Source organism: Cylas formicarius, unplaced genomic scaffold, assembly GCF_029955315.1.
Source record: "Cylas formicarius isolate icCylForm1 unplaced genomic scaffold, icCylForm1.1 PGA_scaffold_2__14_contigs__length_35257938, whole genome shotgun sequence".
NCBI classification, from domain to species: Eukaryota; Metazoa; Arthropoda; class Insecta; order Coleoptera; family Brentidae; genus Cylas; species Cylas formicarius.
Window position 1 is genome coordinate 34,424,405 of NW_026844319.1, and position 26,173 is coordinate 34,450,577.

At 41.4% G+C, this 26,173-nt stretch overlaps 1 protein-coding gene across 4 annotated transcripts; it reads right to left on the minus strand.

Annotated features, from left to right (window-relative positions):
* Nucleotides 1-97: 97 nt before the first annotated feature.
* Nucleotides 98-26,136, minus strand: LOC132698814 (PHD finger protein rhinoceros). 4 transcript variants are annotated; one of them, XM_060665130.1, is made up of 13 exons: nt 25,478-25,626; nt 25,078-25,390; nt 24,842-24,946; nt 24,485-24,636; nt 24,215-24,394; nt 23,070-23,476; nt 19,063-20,147; nt 15,038-16,867; nt 11,271-11,912; nt 10,344-10,887; nt 9,270-9,812; nt 5,820-7,420; nt 98-4,005 (listed from the first exon to the last, which is right to left on the minus strand). In XM_060665130.1, exons 3-13 carry the CDS (start codon nt 24,905-24,907, stop codon nt 3,538-3,540), a joined length of 7,518 nt encoding a protein of 2,505 aa, XP_060521113.1. In that variant the 5' UTR covers nt 24,908-24,946; nt 25,078-25,390; nt 25,478-25,626; the 3' UTR covers nt 98-3,537. The 4 variants fall into 4 exon arrangements, with proteins under 4 accessions (XP_060521113.1, XP_060521114.1, XP_060521112.1 ...); XM_060665131.1 differs by lacking the exons at nt 25,078-25,390; nt 25,478-25,626 and adding an exon at nt 25,981-26,136; XM_060665129.1 differs by having other exon boundaries at nt 25,078-25,626.
* Between the last annotated feature and the right edge of the window lie 37 nt (nt 26,137-26,173).

The window sequence follows — 26,173 nt, forward strand, 5'->3', positions numbered from 1 at the left end:
TGACTGAGGAGACAGGTTTAGGAAGCTTGAGAGTTAAGGCCTTTAACGGCTAGAACCGAAATAAAACGACAAGTTCAATTTTTGTATAAAACTGGATATAATTTATGAATCAACTATGTGTTCATTTTGAAACAATACACATGAATCTTACAGTCCGGTTTATAAACAAAATATACAAATTAAATAACATTATACAATAATAAATTGTGCTCTTTCGCATTGTACAGTGACGAATAAAAAAAACTTTAAAAAAAATCGAATCACAATTTCTATTTACAAAGTATAACCTTAAAAACGCGTAAAATTAAGTTAATGTTAAAATGTAAAGCTTTTGTCGATATAAAGTAAAGAGTTTTTTTAGAATGAATTGAAGATAACAATTTGCGTACAGAATAATGGTGGTCGGGTGTTTGGGGACAACTGTTGTACGAAATTGAAACAACACGGGGGGGGGGGGGGGGTAGCAAATACCGAATAAAAGGCCGTGGTCGGCTTGAAAAAACATCTAGTACCACTCAGTAAATAGAAAATGTTAGGACTTAAAAAATATTAAACGGTACGGGGTGGGCCCAAACATTGAATTGGATCGATAAAACCTTCGTCTGGAAAATAAATAATGCACGATAACATTTATTATAAACAATTGTGATAAAAAAATTATAAAGGTTGATAAGGTTTTACTCGCTCAATATCCGGAAACGCTCCGTACCCGGAAGGAGGGAGGGCGTCTGTACGACTTATCGATTCGTTTTCTTATTTATAATTATATAAGTATTGTTAACATGAATTCAACAAATGGCTCGTGCTATCTAATACTTCAGACGCGTTTAAATCAATGTAAAATGTTACAACCTACGGGTGCACGTTCTATTACGCACACACACACACACAGACAAGCTCACCACGGACACGCCCACAAAAATACGTAATAGAATAAAAAAAAAAAAAACAATACTTCAATAAAGTGTTTCAGAAAAATCGAGAAGACATTTGCCATTAAATAAATATTTTTAAAACGTCGCTAAGATAATTAAAATAAAAAAAAAGAGTAATGAACAATTTTTTCGAATCACTAAAAACGCGTTAAACATTTAAAAAAGGACATTCAACGAAAAAACCCGCTAAAATAAAATAAAACATCACAAAAAATATTTTCTTAGAATGCTAAAATCGATCGGACTTTTTTTCAAATATTTGCAAGGTAATAGAGTAAAATTTTAATGTACGGCACAAATTTAGACATACTGTTGGATCTTCAAACATCATTGTTAACATAAAGTTAAGGTGAAATATCCAAAAACAAACAACAATCTACAGCGTGTTCGATTTAAAATAAAAAGTGCACGCCCACTTCCAGTATATACGGATGTGTCGCTACCTTAAAAATAGTTTCATTCCAAATTATCAATTTTTTTTACTAATTCCCGGTGGGACAGCATCTATTATAACTGAATTTTGGACGATTGCGGAGTAAAGTCGACAAGATCACAGATCAAAAAATAATTCTCCCCAATGATAAAATACGGCGCACTCCCCCTCTCTCTTTCATACACATACGCGCGCACACCGGAAGCAAAACGAACGTAATCGTCGACAGAGAAAAAAAATTGCACCGCGAGCCATTTGTCCTGTACAATATCCGACGTAAATTTATTTCAACGATTTCTATCTATATCAAAAATTGTCAACACGAGATAATCATTTTAAATGAAATATATAAATTAGCCCTAATATTAATTTATGTTTGCATATATTCACAATTACCGTAAACTTATACGCTATGTACAAAAATATGATTGCGCGGGTCTTCGCCGAATTGACTTTGTACAACGGATCGCGCCCTTAACGCATACTGTTCGTTACGCAATAACTCTTAGTCCGCGGGGCTTCGGACACCCCACTACCTTGTATAGCGTCCTTAATTATTACTTTTTTAAATATATATTTACATAATCTCATTTTTTCGCAGACAGTTTTGAGGTTAAGGTTAACGCTAGTTTTGAGGTTACGCGCTACTTTTTTTCCCTTGATTTTGATCTAACCACAACTTCTAGTGTTTCAGAATTAATAATTTGACAATTGATTAATTAATTTAACAATGGGGCAAATATATATACGTGCATTGTTTTAATTTATAGGCATGACGTCACGAGACTTGCTGCAACGTCACCGATGTGCTTGTAATTTATGTTTGCGTCAAAAGTGAATAATCACCCCGAAAAGATTTTACTATTAATAATTAAATTTACCGAAGTTGTCACGTGATTCCATATTTATTTGTTATGATGTGATGTCAATAAATGAAATATTGAACTTTTTAACTTTTTCTCACGTTTTACAACTTGAGTAGAATTATCCACAATGCATTTCTTATCTCGTTAGCGCACAAAACTACCCTACGGTTTGTTCACCGCAGAATTTCATTGAGTACCAAAATAAAAAATTTCGGAGAATCCACAGTCAAACTTCGAAGCCATTGCCTATTGTTACTGCTAAAATTTAAACTAATCAAAGTAAATTATATTTAGTATGACGTAAAAATGTCAACCCATCAAATCAATTTTGCTTTTTTCATGCACACATCACAACAGTGTATCCCTTCCTCAGATTCTTTACTATACAGTTATAAGTACATACCTAAAGCGCATAATCAAATTTTATTAAAAGTGAGTTTTTAATTCCGTACATAACCATAACTCGAGAAATGAACTTGCTGAAGTTATTTCGGAGGAGCAGGAAGTAGCCACCCACATACAATGCCAAATTTTGCAACTAACCCGCACTTTGAGTCATTCTCATTTAAACAACGATCTACACACACTTAACTCGTTTTCCCAGGGCATTTAACATCTGGGCATATTTTGAGAAAACACTGCCATAAAAATACTGCATCTAGACTGAAACCGGTCTTCATAAATTCCTGCATTATAACCATAGACAGTTAGTAGCTATATGGTGGAGTCTAATCAGAGAGACGAGCCTAGATAAAGCTCTACAGCTATGGAGTTGACGGGCCGATGACCATTTATTAAATTTGATAAGAACGTTCTAACCAAACATATTCAAACAAATTTGCATCAAAGTCAAATTAAAATTTCAAACAAAATGTATTTTCGGGATTGTGTTTGCTTTCATTCAGCGCCCATTAAATTCAATTGTGACTGAAATAGATAAAGATAGATAAAAAATAGATAGAAAAAAAATTGCGATTCAAATCGATTTGAGTAACTGTCGGATATCTTCTTCTTGTAAAAAATATGTTTTTTATCGTTTGATTTTACTGTCGGCCGTAAATCGTTCTAAGAAATTCCGTAGGATGGAGCGATGCAACGTGCTTACCACGTCATCGAAGACTGTCGCACCTAACCTCAAAACTGAAACCGGCCGTTATCCCCCGCCTGTCTGGCTCGCTTCCAGTTCAAAAAGTGCCGAACCCCGCGGACGGACGTGATGTGTGTGTATGTGTCAACTAGTGCACGACCTGACACACCCTCCATCGGTAACCTACATATATATTACAAGAGAGTTACACAGTTATCACCTAACCTCGCAGTCTTTGTTCAACGGCAGGGGAGGGGGAGCCTGCTGCAACGCGTCGGGCAGGCCTTCCAACGGGTCCGGTTCTGCGAGGAGGGGCGGAGGTTGGCCCGGCTGGGTCGCTCGGTCCTCCTTCGTCTCGGTCGATCCGGTGGCGGTCGCGGATGACGGCTTCATCACGTAACCGGAACCTTCCTGGCACCGGGCCAGTTTTAATTTGATCGGGGTCAGTTTAGGATGATTGGGATGGGGGGGTTCGTTCGCGTCGGCACTTTGTCTCGTCCGCGCGTTGTCCGCGTCGTTGACGGTCCGCACTTCACCACTAGCACCGGGAGGCTGTTTCGGTTTACCGAACCGGATGATCAGTTTCGTCGACGGCGACGTGTCGTCCGATATGATTTGGACGTTCGCCTCCGACTTTTTCCTCTTCTTGTGTTTGTCGTTTTTGTCGCGCTTCTTCTTCTTCACCTTTTGAAAAGTACAATGGCGGGACGTAAGTCTAAGGTGTGAACGAGTAAAGACGGCGAGAGGCTGTTACGTGGAATTTTAATTAACTATACGGAGCGACTTTGATTAACTTTGTAGGTTTGTTGCAGAACTAAAAGTTCAGATTTTCAGGAAATTATCATGTCTTTATCAAATGTTTGATCAAACATTGTTGTTGTCGAAACAATTGTCATGTCCATATATACAATTTCCTGAAAATCTGAACTTTTAGTCCTTATTTATTTTGATAAATGGATTTTCATCAAGTAAAACCCACCTCAGTTCAATTTATTCGCGTACCCACTCGCTATGTTAATATACAAGATCTTAAAAGTCTTCTAGCCCTCCCTGTTTAAAAGATAAGCTAGTTTTTCGCTGTGAAACCCATAATGTAAACATTAGGTAGAATACGTTAACTGTGCCTCAACACAGATCTGCTCTTTACGAGCGGGGGGGGGGGGGGGTTACCTATAAGAAAGAAGAACATTAAAGGCGTGTAATTAGATAAATAAGAATTATTTTTATAATTACCAACTTTCTTTTTCTTCTCTTTATATTTCATTTTTCTTTGAACCGGGTTCTTTTGTTACAAATTGTATTGTCAAAAAGGTGTAGGTTTACAAAATTTACAGTAGATTGCAATAATACAACTTACTTTATATCTCAATTTTAGAATGGTTCCCATCTAATTTATTATACCGGGTGGCCAAAATATAATAATCGTGTAAAGGCGTATTCTAGCTAACGCTTGGCGCTTTCTTAATAACAGTTTTCTTGTATCCTGTTGCCAATGGAAAATATGAAAATAGTAGAAAGTTTATTTATTTCGTCAGTTTTATCTAATTTTTAATTGTTGTAGTGGAAATTGCGTGGCCGTGTTGTGTGAGTAGTTGTTTAGGAGAGCGTATTGGTATGTTTTTTATCGACTTTTTATCCTTGGACAATCCTGTCGACGTCGTTTATTGGCTTCAGCAGTACAAGGAAGGCAAAAGTGTTGTAAAACAACGAAAGGCGACCCGGTTGATGAATAAAATGTTTTTACGGGAGGTTTAGATTCACTTAAAGAAAATCCAAATATTAGTCAAAATCAACAAGTATTCCCAAAGTCACAGATTTTCACCACAGTATTAATTTTGCGTGTTAACTAAAATGGCAGAAAATGATTTGATTCATTTCGCAATATCAAAGCACTTGGCGCTTAGATAACACCACAAACACAAAACAATTTGGCATATACGCGAAAACGCAAAGGATCCCCCAACACCACTAGCGTAAAAGTATATTTTTTGGTACGGTATGATACTGTTTAAACCAAATGATGTCATCGAATACAATTTTTCATTTTAATTTAGTTTAACAAAAGCGTCGATTTAGATTTTTGCCCGAAGTTCTGTCGAAGCCTTGCCACCTTTCGCGATTATGAATGGGAGACAGCGATTTCTGACTATATTGTTTCGCGCGCACCCTGTATAATAAAAGAAAACCGAAGAAACAAAAAAAATTGTAGACCTCGAAGCCGCCTACAAAACCATGTAAACAAAATTGTTCTCTTTTCTATCTGTGTTAAAGAAACGAATTAAGTTCTTTTTAAGATCTGACAACCGCCTCCACTCAGTAGATGATTTTTTTTTAAATGCATTCTTTAAACGTGACATGCACTTAGACTGACATGATTGTTATCTTTTTTATATTTTATTGTTTTATCTTGTTCAAGTTCGACATATCCGTTACTTGTTATTTGGCCAGACTGTTAATTAATCATTTTTATTTAAAAAAGGAAGCGTTTGCCTAATTACCTTGAGATCTGCCATGACGAGCTTGCGGAACTTCATGCTCTCCCGCCGAAGATCGTCGACCGACGGTTTGGGAACGGGGGCGGAGGCGAGCCGCTTCTTCGGCGGCCTCAGGGTCCGTTCCTCCGATTTCTCGACGATGTTGTTGCCGATCTTGATCTTCAACTTGGGCGCGAGAGGCCTCGGCGGCCGACCGCGTCTCTTGTTCACCGACGAGTCGAAACTGTTGGAGGTGCTGCTGCCCACCGAGCTCAGACTTCGTCGTCTGCCGCCGCCCGTGTCTTCGTCCAAGGACAGGTCGAGCTGCCTGAGCTCGCGGGACAGCCCGCCCCCGACCTTCGACTTTTTGTGGTGCTTGGTCGCTTCCGCGAACTCGTCGCCGCCCGTCTGGTAATCCCTGTAGTCTTCCTTGGTCGGGATACTGGTCATGGACGCGACCGCCTTCGGGATGGTGATGATGGTACGGTTGACGGGCGGAGCCTGCGGGACGACGTTGAGCCCCACCGCGCAAGTCGGATCGTCCATGTTCATGTCCTGCGTCCAGTACTGTCGCAGCAACTCCTTTTTTCTCATCCTGCGCAGGCTCGAAGTTCCTCCGCCGCCGGACGAGGCGGCGCTCGTCGACGTCCCGCCCACCGAATTCGCGCACGACGCGTTCGAGTTCAACGCCGACACGGAGGCGGGGTCCATGATGGCCGGCGGCGGCAGAGGCGCCACCGTCGACGTGTAATTCGCGATCGGTCCCTTGATCTTCACCTTCAGCTGATTGCGCGAGTCCGAAAGCGACACTTTGATGTTGCTCGCGGACTCCGTGTGCGGCGGTTCTTCGTCCTTTTTCGCCGTCAGCGCGGTGTGCAACTCTTTCTCGAAATCCTCGTCGATGTCTTCGTGGACTCGTTTCTCCGCGGTCCCGGAAGCGAACGCGCTAAGCAGGTGCTGCTCGTTGTAGTTCTGCTGGTCGAACGTGGTGGCGCTGTTGTAAGTGCGCATGTCTACGGGACCCGGCAACAACGGTTCGGGGAACGCCCGCGGAGGTTCGTTTTCGACACTCGAGGCGTCGTCGGTTTTCGATCGGGCGTCTTCGAGAGGACTGGGCGGCCTGAGGTCGCGCAGGTCGGCCGCGAACCTGCCGCCCTTGTGTTGCGACGGACTGGCGAATTTGGGCGAACGCGGCGACGCGGACGACGCGAAAGCGTCGTACTTGCGCGCCTCGTGCACGTCCACCGATTTCCTGCGCTCTCGCATCGACTTCAGATCGGCCATGTTGTCGTTGGAAATGTCGTCGTCGAAATCCAAGTCGTACACGGTGCCGACGAGCTTGTTGTGGATCGTGTTGGTGCCGGCGACGTCGTAGTCGTTGTGATGGGCGCCGGTCCGGGCCCGCCCCCTACCTCTTCCGCGACCTCTCGCGTTCGCTTGCGCTTTCGCAGAAGCGGACCGGCTCGCGGACCGTTTCCCATCGCCCCTACCCCGTCCCGGACCGCTCTGCTTCTGCGAGGACTCTTGACGCGGACTCTTGCCGGGACTTTTGGCCGGCGATTTGTTTAGCAGTTGGGAGGTGACGCGCGCCGACGTCCTCGTCGGTTTCGTCGGCGACTTTTTACCTACAAAATGACGTTTGGCACCATTTTCATTGAAATTGTAAAATTTTCACCAAATTTTATATTTATTGCGGTGGTAGTAGTTGTCTCATGGTCAAGCATCCCTAGTAGATTTTCTTAGATATTTAAACTCTATACACCCTAACATACGCTTTACATTGAGTTGGAAACTAATTATAACCTCCCATTAGATTAGACCTAAAATTGGGTCAATGTGTTTAAAGAAAACCTACTCACACAGATCAATACCTTAATGCATTGTCACATCACCATCCGACCCAAAAATCATCGATTGTTTACAGAGCCGTAAAGCTATCTCGGCCCGAATCACTGAACCCAGAATTAAGACACCTTACCTCTGCTCTTCTCTCTAATAATTTCCACATTAGAGATATTAAGCGTTCCATCACAAAATCCTGCTATCCTTCCTCACATTCAAAACATCACTAACCGCCTATCAAAAGTTCTAAAAAAATATAACGTCAAAACCAGATTTACCAAAAATCTGTCAACATCTTCGGTCCGTCAAAGACAAAATTCCATTTGATATACCAGGAGTTTACAGCATTCCATGCATATAAGGCAAAGAATACATTGAAAAGCTGAAACGAAAAATATTAACTAGGCTCAAAAAACATGAAAGAACCTTATGACTAAGACAAACAAACACAACCAGGAAACCGGACATAAAATTTTATTCGATAAAACTCAAATTCTTACTATAGAAATCTAGTCATCCAAGACGATATTATGCCCCTCATTTAGCTCCGCCCCCCTCGAAGCAGGTACAGAGTAAAAATGCGAGCCAGTTTGAGTTAAGCTCCGAAGAAGCCAACAGGAAAATTGGCAACACGTTAGCAAGTTTGATTCAACAAAACCAGATGCAGGAGAAATCCACAATGATATATTAAAGCAAACGGAAAAAGAGGCAGAGATCGTCGACACTGCAAAAAACACGAAAGATTGCTTCTTGCCTGGGATACGTTATGTACGTAGAAAGGTACCACTTGATACAATCAATAAATACATGATAAAAGAAGTGCGGAAAGAAGACGCACTTCAATGCTAATCAACTTAAGTGAAGACGCCATATTACTTTCGAGGTTCTAATCAAATCTTGTATAATTAAATTACTATGGGATATTTTAGAAAAAATACAAAAACCAAAATACTTTAAAATATACAAATCACAACTATTTTATCGTTTCATAATAAAAGCAATATAAAATACTACATTCAAAACGTTTTATAATAAAATTCTGCATTTATAAAACTTAAATCTCAGACAGCGCTGTTTTCCCAACTTCTTTCGTCTGAACGATTATAAAAGTCATGATTAGTTTAATTCTAAACTTTATTTAGATATTAAAAAAAACTAAACACAGCCCTTTCGATTCTATCAAGAACAAATAAATATATAACAACTGAAAAGTGAGGTTATGATTGCATTGACATTTGCACAATACAGCTTTCAATTGTTTTTCCCGTTGCTTTTAGTTGTATATTGTTAACGAACGTTAACACATTGTTTTTTTTTTAGTAACTCAACATATTATACGCATTCCATGATCAATAGTGTAAGTTGATGCTATAAGATACCCAAGCAAATTTGATTAAGTTGTTTAACATAAAACTGTAAGTTTTTAAACAAGAACCTGAGGGAACATGGTGTACTTTTATATTTCAGCATTGTTATGCTTTTTCCAATCAACATCAATACTTTCATAAAAAGGGAAGAATATCGTATTTAAGCAATATTCCTGAAACTTGAAGCCATATTTTTTCACAAATATGCAATTAAAAAATTTTGTGCATAAAAAAAACATTCTTTTTCATAAGACATAAGGCCTACCTGTTGAAGTGTGATTCGATTTTAGCGACGTATTCGGCGACTGCGCCACGGTGGGCGTGGCTCCGCTTAAAGCGGGTGACGGGACCGCCTCCTCGGTCGGCTCTTGGTTAGACGTCTCGACCGATGGCGGCGGCACGGCCACTAACTGATCCTCCGTCTTGGGGGTGTCGTCGGACGTCGGCATATTGACCATCGCCGCCGTCAGCGCCATATTGTGCTGAGACGACGTGAACGCGGCGGTGCACGTCGACGAGTACGACATCGCGTCGTCGAGCGGTTTCGAAAGGGGCGGGATCGAATGGGGGACGGGAAAAGGTGCGCCGAATGCCGGTGGGAACATTCCCGCCGACCCGGTAGGAAACGGAAGCTGAGCGTTCATGTTCGGTGGAGGGAACAAGCTGACCGGCACGAATTGCGACGCGGCATCCGGAAACGCCCCGAAATTATCCAAGTGATTTTGTGGAAACGGCGGCGCCGCGGCCATGAACGTCGCGGCGGCGGCGGCCGACATGTCCAACGTCGAATGGTTTATCAACCGGGCATCTTAAATGAATCGAATTGAATGTTTTATTCACAGAACATTTATTTTTTTCTTCTATGCTAAGAACATCCAAGACGATTATATAAGTTTGGATTAGAATTATACTAATCACAATGAATATCTAATTGAGCTTAGTATTTCGGAATAGATAAAAAGCAGGTCTAATCTAAGATGCAGCTGAATGTATAACTCAAAATAGATAAGAACTGAAAGTTCAGATTTTCACGAAATTATATATTTTCACATGGCAATTGTTTAGACACAAATTGCGTACTATATGAAACTCATCCCGAATTCCTGATAACATTGAAATTGTGTTGGATTTAATGCATCTCCATCCAACCAGCAACAATCATCCCCCTAACCTTAACTAAATTGAATGTATTAAATATGGTTCAGAACTTTTTGCCACTGTTGCACAACGATATATCTCGCAATATATATGGTTATATAGAATGTTTACCTATTAGTACTGTACCGTTATTAAACCTTAAATAATCAGTAAAAAACCTTTATTAATATTATCATCACACCTTGCAGTCTGAGATCGTCGTCCTCCCTCCGCGAGCTGGAGCTTGAACTTGAGCTCGAACTGGAGGAGGATCTTCTATTTGGCATCACCTCACAGTCCGCCCACTTCGCCTGGGGATGGATGTTCGGATACGGCGACGGGCAATCCAGCGAGCCGGGATCGATCAGGGGCGTCTGTGAGATTCGGTGATCGTGCTGCGGGGTGAGGGGAGGTTGTTCTTTGAGCGGCGCGACGTGGGGCGGAACGACCGGATTCGCGGATTCCGGTTCGAGGCGAGTATTATGGTACTGCTGCGATACGTAAGTGGCGTCGTTGAGATAATTGCCGTGATCAAACGGCGGCCCGAAATTGTCGCTGGGCGGCACCCAACGTTCGTCGCCTTCGACTGGGGCGGAATGAGCCACGCCCTGCGCCTGGAGCGGTACGGTTTTCGTAGCGTCGACTGAGGTGACGCCGGAATACACGGCCGCGAACGGTTTCGGAGGCGACTCGCCAATAGGCGTGTCCTCGTCATTCGTCACAGGCGGTATGGGTTCCGGTACGACCTGCTCGACGTATAGGAAGCGGCGTAAAGGATCGACGTATGCATTAATTGTCGTAAAAGAAGTACCACCACCATTAAAACTGGTACTTTGCGGATATTTTACTGCCTTATTAGGTGTAGGAATTAAAAAAAAAAAAAAAACTGTTTTTTTTTTAAAAGCTGCGCGACCACTGTTTTTTGTTTTACCACAAATTTACGTAAAAAAAAGTACTACGAGCAAGTGTTAAGGCGGTTAATGATAATTTCCGCATGAAGTTGGCGTCACCAGGATTTTTTTTCTTTTACGACCAATTTACAACAACAAAAATTACAATTATTAAATTACACCTAAACAAATTCCTCTGAATGACCGTTTGGACAAATACGGCCATCTCTTAAAAATACCTGTTCGAGATAATCTCCACCCTTGTCGCTGTCGACTTCGTTACTGGTGGTCGCGTCGTCGGTCTCGACCGACTTCTTCGACAGTCCCATCCGTAGTTTCTCCACCAGGTTGAGGGTTTCGCGCGCGCTGTCCTCCCGCGTGTCCTCCTTGATGACGGAATTATTAAACGAAAACGCCAAAGGTTCTTTGACTTCCTCGTCCTTGGACATGCCGAAGTTATCGTCGAAATTGACGAAATCGAGCAGGTCCGGTTCTTTGCGTGGCGAAAATATCGACGCCTCGATGTGACGCGCGGCGTTCCGCGTCTCCATCTCCGAAACCACGCCCAGTATCGACTTGGTCATCTCGGCGTCGTCGCTCGTCCTACGGTACAGTTTGTTCTCTTTCTGTTTTTGCGACTGGACGTGGTCGTCGACGATTTTATCGGCCGCCGATATCTCGTCGCTTATTTTCGATTTGCAGTTTTGCGTCGCCGGCGTTGCCGCCACGTCGTTTTCCTTCTCTTCCGTCGCTATTTTGTCCGCGAAAATGTCGTCGATACGCTTAGCGAAGGGGGCGGGGAGCTTGTCGACGGCTCGCTTCTCATCCGCCCTCTCCGGTGATGCCGCCGGCGGTTCGGGCGTTTCCGCCTTTTTAACCGCCTACAAATATACAAAAAAATAAATAAATTCTGCCAATTAAAAATGCGCGACTTATAACAGATACGAAAAACAACGAAAGGAACGCAAATGGGTACTACAGTTAAAATAATGATTTTGTATGCCATTTCAAAAAAAATTGTGAATTTATTTACGGTTTCCTATTTGAAAAAGTTATCAATAAAATATTTTTCTGTTGTCAAAACACTAAACGGCTATGAATTAGCTAAGAAGCGTTGCAGAAAAAAAAAACAAGCGATCACTATTTACAGTCGTTTAACGATTTTTATAAATAATATAAATTAACACAAAACTTTTAGAATATCCAGACGAATACAACCTACAAAAAGCGCAGTTTTAAACGAATAAAAGTTTTAAAAACTTGAGGACTTATAAAAAAAATTATTATATATTACAAAGAATGCATATTTTTTATATTATAAAAAAATTTGCAAAAAATAAACTGTCCTTTTTATTCATTCTATCAAAGCTATAAAAAGTTAAGTAGACATAAAACTGTCAAAATAATGTTTTTGTAGCCCTGAATTGAAAAAAGGGGTTTATTGCTAATATTTAGAATAAAACTTTTTCAAATAGTTAGAGCATTTTTTAATTGCAAAATACAATAACATCATAATGTAAGTATTTCATCACCAAGTATTTATATATTTTTACAATAACACTTCTATAAGAAAATCAACCCCAAATATACAAGAAAGGTCTTCAGTGAGAGAAATCAATAGATTAGGCTTATAAACGTCACTTTCGACATAACATTCGAAATGAAGCGGTAACAACTATATTAGGATGTTATACAGAGTGCGTAAGGGTATTTAAGGACATCCATATATGTGGCCGTAATTTATGGAAAACTATTTTTTTTTAAGATCATCAATGTAGGATAAAGTAAAGCAAGAAATGAAGAAACATGCAGTTATCGAAACACGCCTAAACTTTGTCAACTGCGCCCGATCATTTGTACATAATGTTCGTCGTGAATTGGAAGCATCAGCTGGCGATGTATAAACTATTGCAAAACGCAAAACACATGAGGAACCTTCGGACACTACTAGAAATACAAAATTTGTTCAACAAATGCAAGAGATCGTTCACGAAATCCCTTAATGTCTCTGGAGTCTAATCCTTCGAGTTGTCCACGAAGACCTCCTCTATGAGAGATTGAATGGAAGAACATTTTTATGACCAAATTACCCCAAACTCATCGCCTCTTAATCCTCTTGATTATTACATATCGTACTCACTCTGTATATGAAATATGAATAGATTTTTCTGAAGAAAATAAAAATTCTTTAATATACGAGGTGGCCTATTTTAAATAAGGATGTTACTTGTTCACGAAAATAAAGAAACGACCCGTATATATAAGGTTGTTCGGAAAGGAATTAATTACGTTTTTTCGAAACCAACTTCACACTTAAGCCGCATAACCATTATATGTCTTGAGAGCTGATATTGCAAGGCTTGTGTGTGAAAAAGTTCTATTAATTCTACGCAGTAGTTTTTGGTTGGTGCCCTTTTAAATATGGAGAGCAATAAGCAGCATTTTCGTCATATTTTACTTTTTTACTTCAGAAAAGGTAAAAATGCTGTCCAAGCGAGAAAAAAATTGACGGATATGTATGGAGAAGGCGTGTTAACAGTACGCCAGTGCCAGAACTGGTTTGCAAAATTTCGATCCGGCAATTTTGATGTCGAAGATGCACCACGGTCTGGAAGGCCGGTCGAAGCTGACAAAGATGCGACAAAGGCATTAGTTGATGCAAATCGGCGAATAACCACACGAGAGATCGGTGAGAGATTAAATTTGTCGAATTCGACTGTTTATGGCCATTTGAAAGGCAAGGGCTTAACCTCGAAGCTCGATGTGTGGGTGCCCCATGTCCTTACGGAGCGAAATTTGTGTCGTCGCGTTGACGTGTGTGATTCGCTCCTCAAACGTCAAGAAAATGATCCATTTTTGAAGCGGATTATTACTGGGGACGAAAAATGGGTTGTATACAACAATGTTAAACGCAAGAGGTCATGGAGCGGAAAAGATGAACCGGCTCAAAGCGCGTCAAAAGCCAACATTCACCAAAAAAAGGTGATGCTCTCCGTTTGGTGGGATGTCAAAGGAATCGTTTTTTTTGAGCTTTTGCCGGACAATACAACGATTAATTCAGAAGTCTATTGTCATCAACTGGACAAATTGAATGATTCACTTAAAGAGAAGAGGCCCGAATTAATCAACAGGAAGGGTGTAGTGTTCCACCAGGATAATGCGAGACCTCACACAAGTTTGGTCCCTCGATAAAAACTTTTACAGCTTGAATGGGACGTACCGCAACATCCACCATATTCTCCGGATCTGGCGCCTTCCGACTACTATTTGTTCCGGTCCCTGCAAAATTTTTTGGATGGCAAAACCTTTACCTCAAATGAAGATGTCAAAAACCACCTGAACCAGTTTTTTGCCAGCAAGGACCAAAACTTTTACGAGAGGGGAATTACGTTACTGCCAGAAAGATGGCAAAAGGTGTTGGACCGGAATGGCCAATAGAAAATATTTATTCATTATACGAAAACTATCTTTCATGTTCCCCAAAAAAAACGAAATGACTTTCCGAACAACCCAATACATTAAAATGATATTTTCAAATGAATGAAATCCTGCAAGTGACCACACTGAGGAAAATTAAAGTTTCTGAACTGACTCAGTAGAAATACTCAATCTGTTAATATTTCTGTAGAAAGAGCACGTATCGAATGTGCCCGTATTATTCGGCATGAACCAAGAAAGAGATCTACTAAGAATAATTAAGAAAAGAAAATCGGTATGCTCTGGGGATATTCTCGGAAACAATCAATGCTACCCTTTTACTACATCATCAAAGGTAAAATTGAAGGGAATCGAGGTCCAGATATGGATGCAAAAAATATCCGAGAATGGACTGGACGAGAAGAAGTGTATGAAAAAGAACAGATTTTGAGAATATCATCAACATGACCATGAAAATAATTGACGGTATAAAATTTGTTTCTGAGGGCACCTAGAGATATCTCTTGCACCTAGGTGCTACTAGTTAAACGTTTAATTATTACGTCAATCGGCTTGCATATAATATTACCTCCTCGGCCGACGGATCTCTTTTCCTCGGCGATTCCGCCGCGGCCGCCTTTTTCCGCTCGTTGCCCGCCGCCGCCGCCGCCCTCTTCTCCCCGGAAGCGAACAGTCGGTCCAGCGTCATCGACCTGTTCCTCAGCGGAACTTCCCTGCCCGCCTTCCTCTCTCGCATCTCCCGCTCCAGGTCGGTTTCCTTCTGCGCCGGCAGATTTTCCTTCAGTTTCTTGTCCGTTTTGCCGATCGGAGACAGTAACTTGCCGGGACGCTGCTGACGATCGCCGCCCTTTTTGTCGTCGGCGTCGTCGTCGTCGTCATACCGTTTGGTCTGCTTGTTAGCCGAATCTCCAGGCCGCACATTAACCTCTCGGACCCGATCACCGGATTTCGGGGGCCGTCCTCGTGGCGCCCTGCCCCTCCCACGTCGCGCCGCCGCTCCGGGCTCCTCCCTTTTAACAGGCGACGCAGACAGTTTCTTATCTGGGCCGACGGGCTTGCGACCTCGCGACGACCGTTGAGGTGAACTTTTTGTCGGCGGCGAATCGCTCGAGTCGGACGACGTTGCGGACGACGCGACCGACTTGGATCCCTTGTCAAGAAAGGGCCAGTCCTTCGCGTTGCTCCGCTTAGCGCCGCCCTCTTTCGACGCGACGATCTCCGATCGCGGTTTCTCTGCCTCGTCCTCGCTCTCCGAACTAGAACTCGTCGAGTCCGACGAGCTGGTGGACGTGGAAGACGAACTGGTCGACGAAGGCGCCGCGGCAGCGGACGATTTCCGCTTCGTCTCCGGGACTTTCGCGGCTTGTTTGGCTTTGGCCGCCGCCGCCGACGTAGGTTCCACTGCGGGCGATTCTTTTTTCGCGGTTTCCGCGACGACTTGCGCGGTGGCGGCGACGGCGGCTTCTGTTTGCGCCGCGGCGGGCGTAGGTTTCACGAGGCCGCTCTTGATGTGTTCCGCGGCCTTTTTCGCCGCCTGTCGTTGAGGCACGAACGCGAGCATCTCCTGCGCTTCGACGTCCTTGGAAACTTCGCCCTCCTTCTTGCGCTCCGCCGCCGCCTCTTTCTCTTTCGGTTTCGTTTTGGGTTTGGCCTTGAGATGGTCCTTTTTCTCCTTCTCTTCCGCCTTGCCGACGACGTTCTCGTCCTGCGTCGCCTGCGGCTGCTCCTTCGGCCTCGTCGTCAGTTTCAGGTTCTCCGTAGCTTTTTTCGCGGCTTGCCTCTGCGGCACTATCAGCTCCGACGGACCGTAGTCCTTTTTGTCATCGCCCTTCGTCTTCCGCTTGTTCTCCGGACTGCTCTTGTTCGGACTTTTCGACGTGCCCGGCTTGTGCGAGAACTCCTTCACCGCCGCCTTAGTTCTGATCTGATTCGAGGACTTATCGTCGGAACTGTCGCTGTCCGAATAAATCGAAGCCATCGGCTCTTTTCGCTGATGGTGGTCGTCCGATTTGCGGGTCTTGACCGGCACCAGGTCGTCGCTTTCGCTCTCGCCCGTGTCGCCGAGTTCGCTAGCCATTTGGCCGAGCCGCGAGCGCCACTCCTTTTTCTGCGGTCCGAGGTCCTCCTCGCTGCTACTCTCCGCCGCAGTGGCCCGAACGATTTGTTGCTTTTTCTGTCGGCCGGCGACTTTTCGAGACGACGCCGTATTCGTCGCCGCCGCCGCCGCCGCCGCCGCCACCGGCGGTTTACGTTTCGTCCTTAGTTTTTCCTCCTCGGAACTGCTCTGCAGGCGGTTCTCTTTGTCGTCTTTCGGTTTTTCGTCGCTACTTCCGGCACTAGACAGGCTGCTGCCGTACAAGCTGCCGCTTCGACGCTTCGACGAACCGTTGAAGTAGACCTGCAACCAAAGGTAAACGCTCAAACGACCAACATTCTTGACCACGATAGAATAGAAACTCCAACCCAACCAATTGAAAACCAGTAGAATTTTTATTCCCCGAACGGTCTCTTAAGTTATAATTTAAAATTTCTAAAAAGTTCATGTCAGTGCGTACCGACTTGTCCCTTTTTTCTTAGTTTTGGCTAGTCCGTCATGGAAAGATGTTTTATTCGATTTTCGGTCATTGAAACAAGTTACCACTACTATTTTCTGATAAGCGAACAATAATCGCAAACTTAAGCAAACCAACCACTTATCCAAAAACAAACGCACAAACGCAAAAAATTTTGAATGAAAGAATTTCTAGCTCATCGATTGGCCAGGCATATTTGACAACGGTGCAGCCAGTTCACTGCTTTTACCCCTTTGTTCCGTTTCCGTATAATATAAAAAATCTATTTTTTATAGACATTACAATAATTCTATCAGTTTTAGCAAAAATTAAATTAATATTATTTCCTAACCAATATTGTGGACAAAAACAAACTAGCGCCACTGGCTTTCAATTTTTAGTATTACTATTGTTTAAACTATTTACGTTTCTATTTATTAGTTTGGATTAATTTTCAATTATGTAGAATACGAATACGAATTTGATTGCATTTTTTCTTTCAGTTCAAAACTTAAAAAAAATAAATTATAAGGCTTGATTTGTTAGAATCTTTTTTTTATAGACAATTCAATTCAAATTTTGACGCAAAATTGAAAATACAAATTCCCCAATATATTTTTTTCGGTCATTCTGAAGAATGATTTCATCATTTCATAAAGAAAATTTAGATCTTCTCATAGCTTCTTTTTATAGGCAATTTCCTGCAAATTTTTTTTATTTCAATTGCTTGGCTGTTTGACGCAAAATTAAAATACAAATTTCCATTAATATTAGGTGTTTTCAATATATATATTTTTTCGGTCGTTCTAAAACAAAATCTATATCTTTTCGAATTTTTTTTTTTATAAACAATTCGAAATTCCTACAAAAATATTTTTACCTCAATTGCTTGGCTGTTTTGACGCAAAACTAAAATACAAATTCCCAATAATATCAGGTGCTTTCAAAATATTTTTTTTTTCGGTCATTCTGAAGAAAGATTTCATAAAGCAAAATCTAGATCTTTTCGGAGATTTTTTTATAGACAATTCAAATTCCTACAAAAATATTTCTACCTCAACTGCTTGGCTGTTTGGACGCAAAATTGAAAATACAAATTTCCGTTAATATTAGGTGCTCCCACCATTTTTTTTTCATAGAACAAAATCTATATCTTTTCAGAGATTTTTTTTTATATATAAACAATTCAAATTGCTACAAAAATATTTTTACCTCAATTGCTTGGCTGTTTTGACGAAAAATGAAAATACAAATTCCCATCAATATTAGGTGCTTTCAATATATATATTTTTTCGGTCTTTCTAAAGAATGATTTTATCATGTCATAAAACAAAATCTAGATCTTTTCGGAGATTTTTTTTATAGACAATTTCCTTCAAAAATAATTTTATTTCAATTGCTGGGCTATCTTGACGCAAAATGAAAACACAAATTCCCATTAATATTAGGTGCTTTCAATATATATATATATATATTTTTTCGGTCATTCTAAAGAATGATTTTATCATATAGTAAAACAAAATCTAGATCTTTTCGGAGATTTTTTTTACAAAAATATTTTAATTTTAATTGCTGGGCTATCTTGACGCAAAATGAAAATACAAATTCCCATTAATATTAGGTGCTTTCAATATTTCTTTTTTCGGTCGTTCTAACGAATGATTTTATCATTTCATAAAACAAAATCTAGATCTTTTCGGAGTTGTTTTTATAGACAATTTCCTGTAAAAACATTTTTATTTCAATCGCTTGGCTGTCTTGACGCAAAATGAAAATACAAATTCCCATTAATATTAGGTGCTTTCAATTTTTTTTTTCGGTAGTTCTAAAGAATCATTTTATCATTTCATAAAACGAAATCTAGATCTTTTCGGAGATTTTTTTTGATAGACAATTCAAATTCCTACAAACATATTTTTACTTCAATTGCTTGGCTTTTTTTGACGCAAAATTGAAACTACAAATTCCCATTCACGAATAATGTGTTAAGCTAAAAAATAATCTATTGTATTTTGCATTTTTATAAAAACTAAGGGCTCACTTTTTTGTACGGGTTGTTCTTCACGTCCTTGAACAGGCCGTTGACGTCGGACCTGAAGTCGTCGCCCGACGAAGACGGCGACTTGACGCCCGCGATTCTCGCCAGTATACGATCGAAATCGGAGGTGTGGTCTTCGGCCTCGTTGTGCGAGTAAAGTCGATCGTAGATCGACGGGCCGTGGTTCGCCTCGATAACCGCCTGCACGACCGTGGTGGGAAGCGTGTTCGACGAGCCGAGCACCGCCGCCTGTTTGTGGAACGTCTGCTCTCTCATACGGAAAAAGCTCCGGCTCAACTTTTCCCGCCTGCTGACCATGTAGCAGAGATTGCGCACGCGTTCCAAATCCTGCCTGAGCTGCACGAACATTTTCATCTTTTCGAGGTCCGCTTGTTCGCGTTTGTGCGACAACACGTCGACGTCGTCCGATTTCGGCAACAGTAGCGGCTTGTTGTGTCCCGCTTTCCGTTTCAGCTTCCAATAGTTGTAGATGTATTGGAGGGCGTCGCCGTCGACATCCACGTGGACGGCGACGTCTTTCACCGCGACGTGTTTGAAAAATTCCGATTCGATCTCTTGTAGACGGGCCGCCCTCGCCTGGTTCTTCTCCTCGTTGGTCATGTCTTTCCGTTTCTTTCGTTTGACGTCGTCGTCTTCGGATCCCGAGCACACGCTCTTCTCGCTCTTCTTGCTCGACTTGCTGTGCTTCTCGCAGTACGATCGCAATTTCACGCCGTCGTCCGCGTTCTCGTCTTCGATGATGGCGCGCATCTCCAAGCCGTGCTTGAACGCGCACGTCACGTGATACGCGGTCTTGCACGTCTTCACCGAGCACTGGATGCAGGCGCCGACACGTTCGCGGCACAGCACGCAGATGAGGGCCCAACGACTCGACGGTATGCTCGATATTTTCGTGATCGGTTCCATTTTCTCGACGCAGCCGATACTGACTTCGGGTATCCAGAGGGCGCAAGAGACGTGCGCCCACTTCTGGCCCGAGCGGGTCGATTTCATTGCCCCGCCCTTGTTCGGGCACAGCACGCAGTCCGGCCGCTTGCCGATGTTACACGTGCAACACAACCATTGGCCTGGAAAAGAGGGGGGGAACAATTTTTTTTGAAGATTTAATAATAATATTTACTTATTTAGCACTTGGCTATTTACATAAGCAAGTAAAATTTACATAAACAAAACTATAAACTTCGCAAATACCCCGTAAGTCTCTTCTTGAACACTCTCGGGCGAGGCGCGCCCTTAATATTATCCGGCAGTTCATTAAAATTACAAACACCATCGTAGAATAGAGTTTTCCGTAAATTTGTTGTTTTTACCATAGAAACATTGAAGTGCTGATTGGAACGTACATTATATTGATAAAAGTTTGACCTTTTTTCCAACCATAATTTAAGATAGCCCGGTTGGTGATCGTGCGCAATTCCATAAACCAACATTAAACTTGCTCTTCTAATGAACTGCCCGACATTTAGCCAATTTAGCTGGTCTAACGTACTCTTTATAGGAGTATATCTATCGCAGTTCAGGATGATTCTCATAACCCTATTTTGTTGTAACTGCAACTTATTTAAATCTTCTTTTGTGCAAGATGTAAGCAATGAACAAACATATGAAAAATGAGGCAAAATAATACTATTATACACTAATATCCTACTCCACTGCGACAAAAACCGCGATACACGGTTAAAAAACAATATTTTCTTACCAATTTTTTTTGCATAGATATTCAATATGATTACTAAAACATAATTGTGGATCCAAGATCATCCCTAAATATTTAATTTCGGAAACAAACTCAATTTTATTACCCTGTATATCCACAGAATACCCCGACTTATAAAATTTTTGACAGTTAACCTTAGAACCGATAACCGTGCACTTGGTTTTGGAGCTATTTAATTTCAGTTTATTTTGACACGGCCATTCGTAGAAATACTGCATTTCGGTGTTCAGTTTGGTAGCTATTTCTTTGCAATCGTTTCCCGAGACTGAAATAAGCGTGTCATCAGCAAATAAGTTAACAAAGGAGTTTTTTAAAACCTGAGGCATATCATTTATATAAATAATAAATTATTGACCTAAGGTATTGTAACTTATTTATTTATTTACAAAACTTTTACATTCATTTAACACAAATGGAGAGATAGCCGTGTCACAGCTAAAAACCAAAACAAAATATAACTCACTCAAACTGAACACATCAGGATCTTTCAGCTTTAGGCATTCTAGTAAGGGAAATAGGGAATAAACTCTATAATATATATAATATACAATAATTCCAATCATTCAGAATCTTAAAGAGGAAAACTAAATCACTCTGAAATCTTCTGGTTTGACGAGTATCAATATTGAAGGCCCGGTTATAATACTGTAGTTGATTTGATACACATTATAGATATTGATATGCGCTTTCGAAGCCAAAGATCTTAAAAATACTTTCTGAAGGGCTTTGATGGCAGGCATAATATGGAGAACATATCACAGATGCATGCGGTCTAGAGGGAAGCAAAGAGATATAACAGAGTTCAAAGCAGTTGGACTCGCATAGACCTGTTTACCACGTCCGCAAGACATGTCACAAAACTTAGTTTAGAATCGAAGAAAACAATGCTAGTGACGGCCTGGATCTCGACTCCATCGATACTATATCGGTTGTGAACCATACTCAACGAACGACTGAAGCTAATAATACAGCATTTTTTTACATATTTTTTTTTACACGGCCCTCTGACGCAGCAGAGCATCCTAGCGCGACCCAACTCTAATGAATATCTTCAAATCGTCCGCAAACAAAAGACACCGCGACTCCGAAGCTACGCTAACAATATCATTTAAAAACAAGTTAAAAAGGATGGGTCCGGTGGGGGACTCCCGAAAAAATATCAATTTAACCTGACACGAACCAACTGAGTACGGCCAGACAGGACAGATGCACATGAATCAGTGTAGACACCTCCTGACCAAGCCCCTCAAAGAAATTCAGTAAAAATTGTTAGTAGGTGATTAAATTCACAGATTAGGAACCAAACGTCTCTATAATTAGCAAAATCGCTCTTATCACCACTCTCGTGAATCGGCAACAAATAGCTGAGCCCACGAAAGTCAAGAAAAATACCTAAAGACGAGGACAGATTAAATATAAGCCGTGGTGGAAATTCTTAATCGGCTGCACGCAGACGTTCCTGCCTGTAACTTTCCAAATCTTTTCTGTTTCGCTATGAAAAATATCCAAACATTTATTGATGTTCGCTTGAGCCTCGGGGAGTCATTCACAGACTAACCTATTGGCTAACAACTCCTCTGCGTTGCCTATTAAATTTTTTTAACCACCCTCCCTAGTCACTTCAAGAAAATTAAACGCATTCGGGACACCATAAACTTGCAAAATAAAAATATGTGTACTTAATATTTTCCACACAGTTACTAAATTCCTACGCGGAAAATACAATAATTTTCAAAGTGACAATAAAATAAAATAAAAAACCAATAAGACCTTGACGGGTTCGATAGATGTCACTGTGAACGTTGCATTTACAATGCAATACACCCGGATCTCCTTAAATGTTCAGGGGAAACGAGTGAAGTATGTTGAGGGCGCTGTTTAGTGAGAAAATGACTCAAAGTGCAAGTAGGAAACGAAAAACCTTTATGAAAATATCATAGTACCCTGAGGCGCATCAATTTTTAATGCACGAGGGGCACTTTATTATCTAATAACTATAACATGGTTCCAAAAAAATGACGGCAAAAGGAGAGGCTTGTTACAAATGAAGGTTAAAATTCAAGGTTCATTAAAAGCACAAATTTGAATAAATCTTAAACGAAAGCAAACCACTTTCACTTTCCACTGAAGCCTAAAAAAATTAATAAATTAGCAATATTTACAATTTTAAGAAGTTTTTATATTTATATTTACACAAAGCCCCAATAAAAAAGAGAGATGGAGTTAAGACTGTCAGAAGCAAGGGTAAGGACGGGACGGAGTTGGTACCGACCTTCGGGTATTCGGGTGATGCCGTAGCACGCCTGGTGCACGCAAATGTTGCAGCTGTCGCAAAAGACCATCTCGTTGCCGTCTTCGGAGTCTGGCGACCTGCACACGTCGCAAATGACATTCTCGTCGTACTCGATGCCGAGGCCCTCTTCGTTCTTCAAAATCGACTGGATCTTGTCCCAGCAGCAAAGCTCGAGCCGCTCGACGACCCGCTCGAGCTGGTCCTCGTAGACGGGGCCGAGGCCGCAGGAGGCGCGCTCCGCGTTCAACGTCTTCAACCACGACATGTCGCACTCGTCCAGATCGTATGAGCAGGCCGCTTCCGCTTTCGCGGGCGCGTTCGAGATGCTGTGCAATTCCCCGTCAAATTTCTCGTCGTTTGTTATGCGGATGTATTTGTTTTTCGGCCTAACGAACAAACGTATTTGAAAATTTGACTTTATTTATTTTTTTAATAAATTAATTCTTTTTGGATGTGGAAAGTTGGAATCTACTGTCAAACTGTCATTTGAAAGGAAATAACAATTAAATACCATGTTTATACTATTATAGCCATAGCAAACCGCCCAGCAATCCACTCGTGGGAAGTCGCACTTGATCGAGACATTTACGTCAATTTACTATTCGCGGTTTGAACTGTCAATTGGTCAATTACTTTCGCAACATCACGATTTCAAACAGAAAAGTATCTGCACCTATGACGAAAATTGAACACGGGGTCGTTGTTCCGAAACTCAACAAAAATTAAGATGTTCACCAGACCAACATTTTTTTTTTTTTTTATGTCTAATGCTCAAAAAATGTTTGTTGTGATTCGACCCCCGAGCTTTACCCTGTTACTCACGAAAGCATAAATTTTATTGAAGAAGAAACAATATTAACAACAATTATTGGATACTTAGTATGAATGATGTAGCCAGATGCATGATCAGAGATTGCAATCTGGTAAGTGCGGAAAATTCTGATTATATGTAAAAAAGTGGTCTTTTCAGATTTGATTTATATGACCTTTGGACCCGCATCACAAAGTACTTCTGACTACATTCAAGCACTTATACAGTAGGTCAAATATAGCAACGGCAACCCTTTAACCGCTAACTGACAATAAGACATTTTGGGCAAGTCAGGAAAAGGAAAACAACTTACAATCTGAAGTCTTTCTGCATTTTGAGCGACTTGCATCTTGTAACGCTGACGCTTGGCTCAGGTAACGAGTCCGGATTCACTGGAACCTGCACACCCCTTTCCCACTCCTGTTTCCACTGGTCGACGATCACCCAATATTCGTCTGAGGCGAGAGGCTCAGAGTCCGGTAATTTCATGGCACTATAATTCAAACATGCCCAAGGTAACAAAATAATAATATAAAATATAAAGGAATAGGCAAAAATAAAATGTTAACATAAAGGAACGAACCTTATCAGATCTTTACGAAACAGCTCTGCGGGCGCTTCCGTCGTGGTCCGGTTGTAGATGGTTTTCAAGTCATTGGACCGCGGTTGCCATGATCCCTGAGCAGCAACCTTCGCCACCTGGGAGGCCGCCTCCTCTTCCTCGGCCGCCGTGCGCTTTTTTAAAGATATAATTGATAACACAAATTGCTTAAATCCTGAATATCTTAAAATCTTGTAACACATTAGATAATAGGTTTCGCCTCGCATGTTCACCACAAAAAATGCTATAAACAGTAGCGCAATTGAATTAGCTTCATATCTCATTGAGAAGAAAAACCTAACCAAAGAATAATATCCATTTTTATAATGTTTAACTAACCTTACGCCTTTTAACAGGAACCGCACCATCTTCAGATCGATTAGGCCTTTTTAATCTCTGGGACATTGCACTCTGGTTGTGCAGGTAGGGCTCTTACTGCGCACCCTAAAATAACCCACTTTAGAACCCATACTCCTTACTATCTTCTATCAAATCTACAGCTCAATATCATTCAGTACACACTAATGGTTGGTGAAACGCGAGAATAACTCACAGAAACGTATCAAGCAACTTACTACATAATTTTTTCCCGATCATTCACCAAATTCACTTATATACAGTCAGTTTCAATATTTCACAACAATCAGTGTCGTTCAAGCTGCTTAGTTCGATTCATTAACACGACCTGACCGTAAACAATATCTCGATAAACGCAAAAATCGTAGGATTAAAAAATAAGGGTTTCCTGGATAGCCTGTGGCTATTCTTGAATGGATTTCTTTCTGGGCGTTCCGGCATTTTTATCGTGGCCACCGAGGCACTGGTCGTACGGATATAAGGACATTCGTGAACTCGAAACGCAAATCCAAACGATCCAGGTAAATAACTCTAAAAAATAGATTGTCAAACAGCAGAGGTGGCTCCCATCTCTGAATTGTAAACATTTATAATGAATCCTTTTTCACTGTCACGCACTTGTTATCACGCGGTTCATAAATAATTTCCACGGATTATCGTACAGTTCTTTAACGCGGCTTTCGATTTTCTCATGCTTACGATTATTTTCTCAAAGGATTTTCAATTCAATGGACTCCATTAGACTCCATTTGGTAAGCCTAACAACATTGACAACGTAGGGGGCAGCACGGTCGTTAATCGTCGACACAGCACCAAAACTTGGAAACTGGATCGCGCCTCTCTCTCTATTTTGCGTATTTTTTCGTGTGTTCACGCGCCGATCGATAAATTATAGAGGCAATTATCAAACAGTGCTTTATTCGACAACGAAGTTCGCAAAAACCGTCAAATCGAAAGTTTTCTACCTTTCATAAATCGAAAAATCGGGGCTGTTATTGTCTCGTCTCTCTCATTTCCCTACAACCAACATGTCCCCGTTTTACATACTTCGATGTCAAAATCAAAAACGGGTTAAATTGACGTATCCAGATAACGGTGGCAATTTTAATCTTTTATTGTACCTGCGAATCGATATCAGGATGGATTTTTCGGCCAGCACCTGCCCCAAAATTAGATGGGCCGCGCGAAAACTGCATGTTAACATTTTGGCGCCATCGTGCCGAAAAAAATAACTGTTTTCGAATCACGTGACAGCAACAAGACGTGGGGTACTTTTGGCGGGGGCAGTCAATCCTATTTTTATTTTTGCGAAAA